General features: G+C 42.4%; 1 protein-coding gene across 1 annotated transcript in view; it reads right to left on the minus strand.

Annotated features, from left to right (window-relative positions):
• Positions 1–1515: 1515 nt before the first annotated feature.
• MLC1 (modulator of VRAC current 1) overlaps positions 1516–13321 on the minus strand; it is a 30670-nt gene continuing 18864 nt past the window's right edge. Inside the window, exons 9-12 of the mRNA XM_063445068.1 lie at positions 9896–9952; positions 8527–8649; positions 4697–4864; positions 1516–2032 (exon numbers count right to left, since the gene is read on the minus strand). Of these exons, the coding sequence (XP_063301138.1) occupies positions 1958–2032; positions 4697–4864; positions 8527–8649; positions 9896–9952 (423 nt within the window). The 3' untranslated portion in view covers positions 1516–1957. The remainder of the gene's footprint in view (positions 2033–4696; positions 4865–8526; positions 8650–9895; positions 9953–13321) is intronic.

A 13321-nucleotide genomic window follows, 5' to 3' on the forward strand; every position in this document is an offset into this window, starting at 1 on the left:
CATGCGCAATAGCCTCCCAATGCTTTGCTAGTCATTGGATTGGCTGAGATCATCAGTGAGCTCTTTCACGATCTACCTCTCCAGCTTTATACCCACTATCTGTATATTAATAAGGCAAACAGGTCTATAGAAACAAAATCACTACGAGACACTTTATAACACACCTTTTATATTGCAAGGAAAAAGTACAATGCATTCAAACTGCTAAGCGATTTTAAATTCACTAGGTACACTGTGTGAAGTGGAAAGTCTCAAATACTATTTCACAAGAGATCTCTTCCATAGTCATCATATTTCCATTCCCGATGATCTCAAAGTGTACTGCTGGGCTCGGCTATAATAATGAGGAGTCCAATATGTCCAACACTGAGTTCTGGTAGTGCTGCAGAGCTTCTTGGGTAAAATAAGCAAAGGTTGGGTCATGTATTGTATGCTCTGCATTCAGGGATGAATCTGTGTGATATACAAAAATTGCTTCAATCTGACCAGCTGCGACTCAGTCTAAGTTGCCTGCTGCTGTGATTGCTCTGTGTGAAACTGCAGCAGATGCAATTTAGTTTGAGCAGCAAGCTAGCCAAGACTACAGCGCCTGACCCAACATGCCTGCTCAACCATGCAAAAATAATTTTTAATAAAAAAAATTAATATTCACAATTAAATAAAAAAATATCATCATGATTCGTTAAATGTAAAACACTTTTAAATCTAAAAAGTGAACATTTGATGACAGTTGTCCTTTAAGTAAATTTAGGTTTAAAGAGAACATAGTGTGTGTTCTGGCTGGGCCTGTGGACAGACTATGCACCAACGAACGCTGACGTATGTGGTGTAAACTAACAATGCACAACTCGATAGAGTACATTTCTTTTTAGATGACACATATAAAAATAATACATAGGAAACATAATGAAATCCTAATGGCATTTTCTATACTAAAGAAACCAATAAACAAAGCTTGTGTTTCACACGGGCAAAACAAGCACAATATAGAATAAATATATTACATTTACAGAATAATCGAATGTGGCTGTACAAGCAATATCTTTACATAATCTGTCCAAAACCCAAATAATCTGTAGTCTGCAATCTGTCATTTGAGTGTATTTATTGTGCTTATTGTGTTTTTTGAGGCTAAAGCTTCCATTTGTCCACTGAAAGGGAAGTTTAAAGAACCAACACAGGCTAAATCTGTGTTCATAGGACATATTTCTGTACTGTAGGACTGCCAGACAATGTGATCACGTACAACTCACTTTCTAGCTGCATGAGAAAGGAGATCAGCTGTAACAAATTAAGTAAAGCATTCTATAATGCAAAAAAAGAAGAAAAAAAAACATAGCAAATACATTTAAAAAAAATCATAATTCTTATTTATAACATTACATGGAGTAATTCATAACATTTCTTGGAAACATATTTTCTTTTTTTTCCTCATTATTATCTATTACTGCACGCATGGACTGTATGTATCTATTTTGTGCCAAAGCCACACACACACTCTCTCTCTCTCTCTCTCCTATTTATATTTAGATTTCAGAAAAAACAGGTAATACATGCCAAAAGAGATTGTTGGACAAAACCGTTGACAATGGAAGCGGTGTACATGAGCAGATCAATTGTATTTCATGGTAAATTTTCCATTTTGATCCACAATTCCACAATTTTACTCCCAGAGACAGTCTTAAATATCTCACCCATAGATGATTATTCACCAAATCAGGAATTGTGGGCACTTTGCAAATTCTAGTGCAAAATACCGAAATTGGAAACATTCTCAAAAAGTTGCCTTTTTTTTTCAATACAGATACTTTGACCTAAAATTTGAAATCCCATTGTAAATTCTCCACAATTCAAAGCTAAGTGAAAAAGACATGACGATGCTTAATATCTTCAGCATGAGAATTCAAGAGCCATGGACATTCTCCCGTGTAATTGGTAGGTAACATCAGGGATTGTATTACTGGGCCATCTGCACCACCACAGCCTTCCACGCTTTGTCTTTGTCAAACTCCCTCACGGAATTGCTGGTTACCTAGGAAAAAAGTCATATTTTTGTTGAATAGTCTTAGTTTTACCAACCAGTTATTTATTATGCAATATAATTTATTGGGGATTTATAAAAAATGTTATAAACAAAAATGATGGTTAAAGGTCTATCATCATAAAACAGTAGAAATGCATCATTTGGCTTCCATGGAGAGTGCCAAACTTTTAAAACTCTGTCTCATGTTTCTGTGTGGTTCACTTTTAGAAACCTTCCACGCTGTTTGAAAGGACGTTTACCATTTCCGTCCTATTTATGTAAAAAACTGACTTTACCTACATCATTTTAAATGACATCACCTTAACCTTGAGACTAATTGGATGGAGAATTGAGGGTTGCCCATACAGGTTTTTTTTGTTACTTACTGTACGGTTAATGGAGCAGACTGCTTCTACCCAACTAATGAAGGAAAAATTCTTAAGTACAAAATGGCTATGAAATTTCAGTTTTCAAATGACCTATACTTTCCTTCTTGAATTTTTTGTCATCAATAAATTACAGGATCATGGTATGTCTTGACAGCTTATGAAGCCATTCCTTACAACAGATCTTAAGAAGGAAATTGCTGCTTGACATCCAATAAATTCAGGGATTTGTGGGATAAATTTGACTCTAGAATCAAAATAAGAGGCATCTGATTTGTGGAACATATTCTTGGTCAGGGAGAGGCTCCCTCCTGCAGCTTCTGAGTTGTGGATGGGCATCAGCTGCAGGAACATTAAAAATATATATATTTTTTGCACTTTTTTTATTATCTACATTATGCATTAAAAGGTTGTGATCACTTCCAACGTGGAGGGTACATTTAAAATGATATTAAAGCTATATTACATTTCTACTTCTTTAATACAAGCAAAATAAAAAGAAAAGGAACATCAGTCTATTTCATATACATTGAGTGATCTGTCACAGAAGGCTTACAAATATTAAGTCAACTGTAATCCTATCTGTTTCATTATACAATAAGCTATCTCTTGACATGACTATAGGCAGGGCCGTCTTTAACATTGATTGGACCCTGGGCATGCATTTGCTTGGGCCCCCTGGATCCTGCCCTCCTGCCCCCCCCCCCCCCACCGCCCCCTGCCCCCCCCCCCCCCGCCACCCCCCCTTTCCTGCCCCCCCCCGCCTCCCCCCCTCCCCCGGAATGTATTTGTGTGCAATGTTAGATGGGATGTATGCATTTCCACACGCATATACACACAAACACTGACACAAACACAGTGAGATACACACACCCACAGTGAGATACACACCCCCACACACACACACACACACAGTGAGACACACACACACAGTGAGATACACACACACACACACACAGTCAGACACACAAACAGTCAGACACACACAGTCAGATATACACATACACACATACAGTCAGATACACATACACACACAGTCAGATACACACACACAGTGAGATACACAAACACTGAGATACATACACACACAGTGAGACACACACACACACATAGTTAGATATACACACACACAGATATACACACAGTCAGACACACACATTTAGACACACACATACAGTCAAATATACACACATAGAGTCAAATATACACACACACAGTCAGAACACACACACACACACAGTCAGATATACAAACATACAGTCAGATACACACACACACACAGTCACACACACACAGTCAAATATACACACATACAGTCAAATATACACACACACAGTCAGATATACAAACATACAGTCAGATACACACACACACACAGTCAGATATACAAACACAGTCAGATATACACATATACAGTCAGATACTCACACACACACATACAGTCAGATACACACAGAGTCAGATACACACACACACAGAGTCAGATACACACACACACAGTCAGATATATATACACACACACACACACACAGTCAGATACACATACACACATACAGTCAGATACACATACACACACACACACACAGTCAGATACACACACACACACACACACATACATACAGTCAGATACACACACAGTCAGATACACACACACACACACACACATATCAATTTACATAGTTTAGCCACCCTCCTTACCTTTACAGAAGTGTGGCTTCCCTGGAGTCCAGTGGGAGCTGGATGGCTGAGATTGATGGGAGTCTTCTTCTTCTTGGTCTGTACCTTCTCTCTTGGTCACCTTCTCTCCCTGTATGCCTCCTCCTCCCCAGCGGCACTCAGTTAATTGGGAGGAAGTGACCTCACAACACTTCCTCCCAGCAGGCAGGAAGACAGAGGCCCGGTCTGGAGCTCTCTAAAAGGGCCGGGGGCCCTTGATTACCTCACCTGCAGCAGCCCACTATTTCTTAGTATCCCGTGGGCTGTTCAGACCTGGCTGCGGGCAGGGGGCCCACAGGGCAGCTGCTTTGGGCCCCCCAGGAGCAACAGGGCCCGGGGCAGCTGCCCAGTTTGCCCCTTGTTAAAGACGGCCCTGACTATAGGAGGGGGTAGGATAAACATACACAGGTAGTGGCATGTCTTGATTCAGTAGGATACGTTTATATTGCATGCCTTTCCTAAAGGAAAATTGTTTTAAACAACACAAGGATGAGAGGGGCTGCCGAGTCTTTGTTCTATATAAAGGGTATTAGTTGCAATATAATTGCTTTTCTGTTGATAACGTACTCACATCATTATTTCGGTAATCCGGCTTGGTCAAAGTTGAAAGGTTCCAGGATGAATGGAGCAATGTCATTTGTGATTTGTAATGTACACACTGCACTACTGTGATACTCGTAAGAATCGCTTGTACCAGCAAGATCAGCATTAGAAGAAGCAGCAGAAGATCGTGAAAATGCTAAAGAGATATAAAAAAAAGCAGATTTAATGGGATTCAAACATTACAGACGGTTAAAGGGAATATAGAATTTCACAAGGGGGCTAGAAAGTCCAAAGTTTATTAAGGACTTAACAAACAAAGCAACGTGAAGGCTAACTAACTGTGTATACAAAGTCATAAAAATCACATAGAGTGTACTTGCACATAAAATGGAAATAGCATCACGGTGGTTAAAAAATATCACCTTCTTTTTTAATGTTCAATACAAAAAAAAAATCACTAAGAAAAATCACAAAATAATGGCAGACAGAATAGTTTTTGGACAATTTTGGAAGCGGATTTTATGAATGATGCATCATGAAAATGACTATTCGGAACAGTAAGTATTGGATACATCTATTTATATATTTATATTATTCTTCAAAAGTATTGTCGAGTAGTGAAAATAATAAATAATAGAAAGTGTTTGGCCCTCTCAAAGGGGCAGAGATTTAATTGGTAATTGGTAAAGAGTATATTTGCAATTAATGTACATTGTTATTTAATAAAGTTAGAATTGTGAGGAACTCAAAACTAATTTCAAATTTAACACAGAAGCAGCCGAATTGGAAACATTCTCTAAGTCAGATATGATTCCAGTTTATCTACCATGGTCTTAAATTGGAAATTCACTTTGAATCCCCCACAATTCTCACTATAGTAAATATAATAAATATAATATAAAAATAATTTAAGAGGGGCGGGGCCTGACTGCAGAGCGGGACGGTCGCAGGTCTCTGTTGCTCCTGCACGCTACTGCACCAAAAATCGGTTCCAGCGGAGCAGAACCTGTGACCCGATTTCTCTTGACTCCCAAATGACTTGGGGCACCGAGATCTGCACAATGACACCACTCTCGAGGCCCACCGCACTGTTCCCGCTCGCACAGCCATTGAGGCCTACACACGTGGCGGAGGCGGGGGAGACGGCCGCTCTCCCGCCATCCCACCGCGATAGGAGACAAGGCTTGAGCCACCGTTCCCCCCCCTATGGACCGGCGGGGGTTATCCCGGTCCCCACCAATCTGACACACACAGCCACAAGGCCTACTACTGCCCTCCCGGGCTGGGGCCCTGTCAGTACTGAGCCCAACAACCAGGCGGACGAAACACCAAGGCCTCCACCTACACAACCCCAACTTACCAGCCTGGACCTGATCTTTCAGAGGTTCTGGGACCGGCTGGAAAAACACCTTGCCAAGGCCTCCCTTGTCCATGGAGTGCAGACAGTGGGGATGGTGAAGAGGAGACGGAGCGGACCGACCCCGGGTAAAGCCTGTACCCATACGCCCGCAACAACCGCTATTGGCCCACCCGAGCCGCAGGTCACTAGGGGGCACCCTCTAAAGCTTCAGCCACCTCGCCGGAAGCCCGCCCGCCGCTGGCGGCGGCGAAACACCGGGGCTATCCGCAGCGCCCGATCAAGGAAAGGCCCGGCCCAATTGCGTTCCCGAGCCTGTGGCACGCCGAAGCCGACCCACCAAGAAGCTTGGGGCTGGGGAGAGGTCCCTCCTCTCTTGGGACTACCCTGCATACTCCAGGTCACCCACGCTCCGACCGCCACGCTTCCTATCACGGGCATAGGATGAAGCAGAGACCTGAACACTAGGCCGGCACGCGAGACCTATCATCCTACACGAACTGCCGGCGAGAGAGAAAAAGTTCCACCACAGCTGAGTACTGCCCAGTACCCGGGCGGACATAGACTCTTAGTGACCCTGTCACTTTACCCATGGACCCACACTTTACGACCCTCTCCACACTTTGGCTGTGCCCTTTTCTTTTGTCATGCTGTTGCCCGGTCTGCTCTCTAAGCCCTTGGCAGCCCTCATAATGGCAGTTGTCTAGCCGATCCTGAGTGTCCCTAGTCTGACCCTAGCATTTAAAGGGGGCTATCCCCCATACACTTGGACTCCAGCTTGTAATTAACCATGTCCTTCCTGAGCAAAACCTAAATTGAACCCGCGTTTCTAACTGTTGCAGGAAAGCTAGTATTAGCCTATAACGATTACCCTGAACGACGCACTAGACTAATCATAAATGTTTACCTAACTTTCTAGCCTTATATGTGTTTGCGCTACTAGAAATGTATGTTTAAAGCCTGTAATATAACACATAGTTTCAAAACAGTATGATGCCTGAATAGCCTATACATCCCTTACAATTAGTCGAACGCAGCATTGTTGGCTAGTAGTTAACCTGTACCGTTACCTTAAAATATAAAAAGAGGCTGACTCAAGTGGGAGTTTACGCACTAACTATGACTTCTATACCGTACGTTTATATGCTTTCAAACCCTGCTTTGCATTCTGTATTGTCTTAATCTATGCCTCAATAAAAACAAAGATTGACAAAAAAAAAATAATTTAAAATAATAAATAACAGTCTTGTTGCCATCACATTTGCTAAACCCCAAGTCCCTACCGTGCATCCTGCCAGCTGCAATTTCCAGTGAATGTTAAAGGACCACTCTAGGCACCAAGACAACTTCATTTCAATGAAGTTGTCTTGGTGCCAGGTACCTCTAGTTTTTTGTTTTTTTTTAAATTCACTGCCGTTTCAGAGAAAAAGCAGTGTATTTTTTTTCCCTATTCCCACCTACAGTGGCTGTCTCTGAGACCGCCACTAGATGGTGCTTCCTCAATCCTCACTGTTAAAATCACAGTGAGCTGACGTCAGACGTCCTCTTGGACGTCTAACGTCATTCCCTCTAATGCAGGCAGCTCAGATGTGAGCGCGCCTGCATTAGAGACTATGCTGAGATGTGAACGCGCCGAGCGCGTTCACATCTCAGTTTTATTCCTCGGAGGCCAGTGTGTGAGAGAGAATCTCTCACAGAAGAAAGAGTGCCGAAAGAAGAATCTTCCCTAACGGAATCTGGCTGCACATTGACAGTAAGTACACTTTTCTAATGTTTTTATTTGCTTATTAATTAATGTAATTAATGTAATGTTTTATTAATGTTTTTAATTTTAGTTAGTGATTTATATAAAGTTTAATTAATTAATATATATATATATGTGTTTTTTTTTATTTTTTTTGGAAAAAATGTTTTATTTAGATTGATTTACTTTTCCTGCTGGTTCCCTGGACTGGCGCTGGGTAGTGAGAGTTGGAGTGCCGGTGTTCTATCAGATTCAGAAGGTATCTGAGTCTGATAGAAGACCAGGGCTAGAGGAATGGGAGGTGGGCTAAGGGAGGACAGTGGGCGGTGAACTGAGATGTCACTCAGTTCGCCGCTCGTGAACGTGCACACTGCGCGCATGTGCGGTGTGCATACAATTTCTTCCCATTGAGATTCATTGTAGTCAATGAATCTCAATGAGAAGATTTTCATTGGATGAGCGCTGCGCTGAACGCGCATGCGCTTTCGCCCGCAATGATTTCCTATGAGAGGAAATTCATTGGCGGACGGCGGAGAAGAGAGTCAGCAGACCTGATGACCGCGCGGGAGGTGTAGACGATCGGTGACGTAGCGCTGCAAAGAAGGTAAGTAAATGGGTATTTAGAATAGTTTTTAAAAGTTAAAAGTGGGCTTCAGAGGGGCACAGAGTAGTCAGTTATAGAATAAGGCAGTTAAATCAGGTAGTTTATGGGGAACTAGAGTGGTCCTTTAATGTTCAAATAAAATGCAGTACTTACATTCACAGCTGGGGGGTAGACTCTAAACATGTCGATGGTTTTCATTATGCTGAAAGACAGGTAGGCTGACGTAGTAGACAGTAATGGAGAGGTTATGCTGCTAGTGGCAATCAGGACTTCCACCTACACAGCAGAGTCAGTATTAGTATTTTTTAGGCATCATTTAAACTTACATGTTTTCATTTAGTTGAATATAAGCAATGTTTATGTAAAACTGAAATTATCTTCTACTACCTAAGCAATGTTTACATTTATAGGAATTTGATGTAAATCAAAAGAAACCATCAGAACTAGCCAGACGTCCAAAATATGCCGATAAAAAATGTCTCACACTGAAAGGGTTAAAGAAGGGTGTTAGGGAGGAAAACAATTTGGATAAGGTTGTGGGGAGTTTAAATGCATTACTTTGTTTCTTACTTTTTAAATGTGTCAAAAATCTGTCTTTGATATTCCTGCTTATTAAATGAACAGTTTAGTGTTAGCAATATAATTTGTGTATTCCTAACACTAAAGTGTCCCTCTGCCCCCACCCTCCCATCCACAAAAAAAAAGTTTTATTCACTTGCAAGAATCAGCGCCGCTGTCTCTTGGCCCTTGGTCAGGGTCCACCTCCACCAACGCCAGCCGATGGTGGAACATAATGTGCATGCGCTGCGGAGGCCACATGTGCATTAGGTCTTTTCCATAGGAAAGCATTGAATCAATGCTTTCCTATGCAGTTTTGCTTGACGCTGGATGGGCTTTTGCTCAGCTTGAGGACGTTCAGCATCATTTCATTTCAAACTCCCTGATACTGCAGGAAGTGCCTCTAGCGGCTGTCTCTAAAACTGCAATGTTTTACTTTGCAGGCATAAAAGCGACATCTTCCTGCAATGGAATGAAATTGTCTGGGTGCCTATAGTGTCCATTTAAGTTGCTTCTGTCAGGTCTAAAAGGATTTGATGACACTTTAACCCCTTAAGGACACATGACGTGCCTGACATGTCATGATTCCCTTTTATTCCAGAAGTTTGGTCCTTAAGGGGTTAAACAATATTAAATTCTATTTATGTAGTGCTAGAAAAATTACTAACAAATGTATAGATTTTATGAAACAAAATTTTAAATAAAAAAATGTCTCTACCATTCATTTGTCAATCAATTCTCTTAAGCTAAGGGGCAGTACCAGCAGCATAATAACATGCTGGGGAATGACAAGAGAGAAACAGGAGAACCTGCCTCGGTTCTTCTCCATAGCAAATTCAGTGAAAGTTTAATTTTTCACAACTCGATCTGCATTTTTATATGGAATAAATAAAATATTTTTACTTAAAAAATATATAGGGTTTTCATCATGCTTAGTACATTGTTTTCCCACCTATATTCTTACCGAGTAATTACTGGGATATTCAGCAGCAACATGACTTGCAATCGCACTAGGAAAACACTAAAAGAACAACGTGTTAATAAACAAACATAATAAACCTAATCCATATCATTCTCTATAACTGTGAGACATGAATCATCTTTCTCACAATTAATACAACATTTTCATAAACTCCACTAAAACATGTAGTTAACATGTTGTCACACATTAAGGACACAAGTAATTCTGTCATTGTCATTTTTGTTGTTAGTTCAATTGTGTGAAAAAGAGAGAGGGGGGGGGTGTAAAAAGGTGGTGCATATAGAATGATGCCACCAAGGGGTTCTGGATACATTATAATAAACCATGAGACCAAACACATTATTTCTTTTTTTTTTTTTTTTTTTTAATTCTTTATTTTACATTGGTGATGTAATACAATTGTGCAATACAAAAGACAATAGATAATGAAACAATATTGATGTACAAAAGTGGTGGTGTCCTTTACGCGGTGGCCCCTTTTAAAAATTTTATACATCTAGGTGATGGCTAAAGTCACATAGGAGTGTTTGATTGCAGGTTTGTTAACATCATATACCTCAGTCTACTAGGTGGTTCGGTCAAGCCGTGGGTGACTATGGGTATGAGGTGTAACTCCTGGTAGTGGTGTTGTTGCCCCCTAACCTATGGGGCCATGGGGGGGGGAGGGGGTTGTCGCTTTGTGCGTCTGATCCCTATGTCGATTAGATACGTAGGTTGCGTAAGTGGGGGTCCCGGAGGTATATAGCTTGGTACATTGGCTCTGGCGGTCTAGGGATGTCAGTCTGCCCTAGCTAGTAGGAAGAATGAAAAAACATTTATATAACCATATGTACCATGTCTAAACATGGCGTTCTGTCCGAGGCATGCAAGTTAAACGGTCGGCTTAGTAACAATTAAAGGTGTGAAACTGTGAGAGAGAAGGGAATATGAAAGAAATATAACAGAATTATAACATAGTTGGAAGTCCCGATCTGATTCAGGTCACTAAGTCGTCGGTACTGCTGGGCACAAAAGGGTTGATTCTGGAGGCATCCCAGGAGTGGCTTGTACCCGCCGCACTGGTCCGGGCTTGTAGTCCAAGCGTCTGGAGGAACATGGTTTCTTCTGAGGGTCCCGTTGCCTTGTATGTCTGTCCATTATTGGTGACTGTGAGAGCTCTGGGGAGAGTCCATCTGTAGGGTAGCCCAGCTCCTTGCAAGGCTTTCGTGATCGGCTGCATAGATTTCCGCCAAAGCAGGGTGGCCCTGCTGAGGTCTTGGAAAAACGTGAGGGTGTGCGTTTCAAATTGTAATGGGGTCTTGCCCTTTACTGCGTTAAGGAGTCTGTTCTTGTCGGCTAGGGTTTGGCAGCAGAGAATAATGTCTCGTGGGGCCTGAGCTGGGGCTTGTGAGGATTTTGCTATGCGGTACATACCGTCGAAGGCTATTTGTTTAGCATTTTTTGCGGGCATGATGGAGGAGACTAGGCGCCTCACAAAGTGAGGGAGTTCCTCAGACGGGAGGGTGTCTGCTACTCCGCGGATTTTGATGTTCTTGTTCCGTTCTCTATCCTCCAGCTGGGCCATCCGGATGCCTTGGTGAACCTGTGCTGTTTGTAGTAGTTGTACGGTGTCATTAATTGTGTCCATGCCCTGTTGCAGGCCTGCAATATCCCCTTCGGCCTGTAGGACCCTGTTTGTTACTGCTTGTACCTCCGTCTGCACTGTTTTGAGTTCCGCTGAAAATGTTTGCTGGATGTGTACCAACAGGTTGTAAATGTCCTGTTTAGTGGACGGTGCATGTCCATCTGCGATCGCCGGGGCCTCCGGCATAGAGAGCTGTGCAGCAGGCTGGTCGGGTGCTTTAGCAGGGCCTGGGGGTATTGCATCCCTGGTCCTGGAGGTCAGCATGTGGCCGATGTCCTGGCTGTCTCTGGGTGAGGGTTGAGTCGTTTTCTGGGATTTGCGCACCATATCTCCTATCAATGAGGTTTGGCTGTGGCACTCTAGGGTTGCTTCCCTTGTTAGGCCCGCTCCGAGCCAGTATGAGTCGCTTTGCAGCCGTAAATTTCCCACGTGGTAGGCCCGAGAGCCTCGGCGCCGGGTTTTGGCGGTCGCGGGACAAACGAAGGGCATCCGGGTATTCGTGGGTACCTCCTCTGCTGGTTGGAGGTATTTGTGTCCCGGTCTCTGCGCTTATTTTCCCGGTTATTGGCGATTTTTCGTGGCTAGCCACGGAGCTACGGGAAAGTGCGTCCGCTTCGGGTCACTGCTTGGCTCCGCCCCCCAAACACATTATTTCTAATATATTATTTATATTTTATATAACTTTTTTTTGTTTTTTTCATTTTAGTGGGAGTTATCATTAGCACTAAAAGGTACATTTTAAGAACCAAAACAACTTTAGATTAATGAAGCAGTTTTGGTGTATAGATAAATGCCTCTGCAGTTTCACTGTTCAATTCTCTGCCATTTAGGAGTTAGTCACTTTTGTTTCTGTTTATGCTGGCCTAGCTACACCTCAACAGCCTGCATCATAAAATGGTTTAATTTTGAATCAGGTCTAACAAACACTGTGTTTACTTTAGAGGTTTTTTTAATCTCCTGCCCTATTGATTACACTTTAATCACAAACACAGGAGGCTCCTGCCTGAAGTTAACAGAGCAGAAGATAAGAATTTTTAAATTAAACAGACAATGTGCAATAAAGGAAGTTTAAATATTAGCTCTCTCTTTACCGGAAATGTGTAGTGAGGCGCGGTGAGTTACAGACATGGGAGGTGTGGCTAGGGCTGCATAAACAAAGTGATTTAACTCCTACATGCAGATAATTGAGCAGTGAAACTGCAGGGATATACACACCAAAACTGCTTTATTAAAGGATCACTATGGCGCCAGGAAAACAAACCCGTCTTCCTGGCACTATATCATCCTTGGGGGACCCTCACCCTCAGGGTCCCCCTCCTGCTGGGCTGAAGGGGTTAAAACCCCTTCAGCCACTTACCTTTATCCAGCGCCGGGCTCCCTCGGTAGACAGCCACTAGAGGTTGGATTAACCCAGATATCTAAACATAGCAGTTTCTCTGAAACTGCTATGTTTACATGTGAAGGGTTAAAACCTGGGGGACATTGCACCCAGACCACTTCATTGAGCTGAAGTGGTCTGGGTGACTATAGTGTTCCTTTAAGCAAAGGTTGGTGAGAGCTCTGCTATTAGGCAACAGCTGCTCTCTGGCAATGTGATCCTTAATTCCATCCCTCTGCATTTAGGGACAGGCTAGAAGAGGAGTTGGGTAGTTTGCATTGTTCCTGTCTCCACAGTTCCTCTTTTGACACATCAGTAACAGGAGAGAGACTAAATGATGGATTCTGTTCTTCACTGTTATATTTGTATACCACATTCTAAGTTGCAATTAAAGGGGCATTTAAAA

The sequence above is a fragment of the Pelobates fuscus genome, chromosome 3 (genome assembly GCF_036172605.1).
Source record: "Pelobates fuscus isolate aPelFus1 chromosome 3, aPelFus1.pri, whole genome shotgun sequence".
In the NCBI taxonomy this organism is placed as follows: Eukaryota; Metazoa; Chordata; class Amphibia; order Anura; family Pelobatidae; genus Pelobates; species Pelobates fuscus.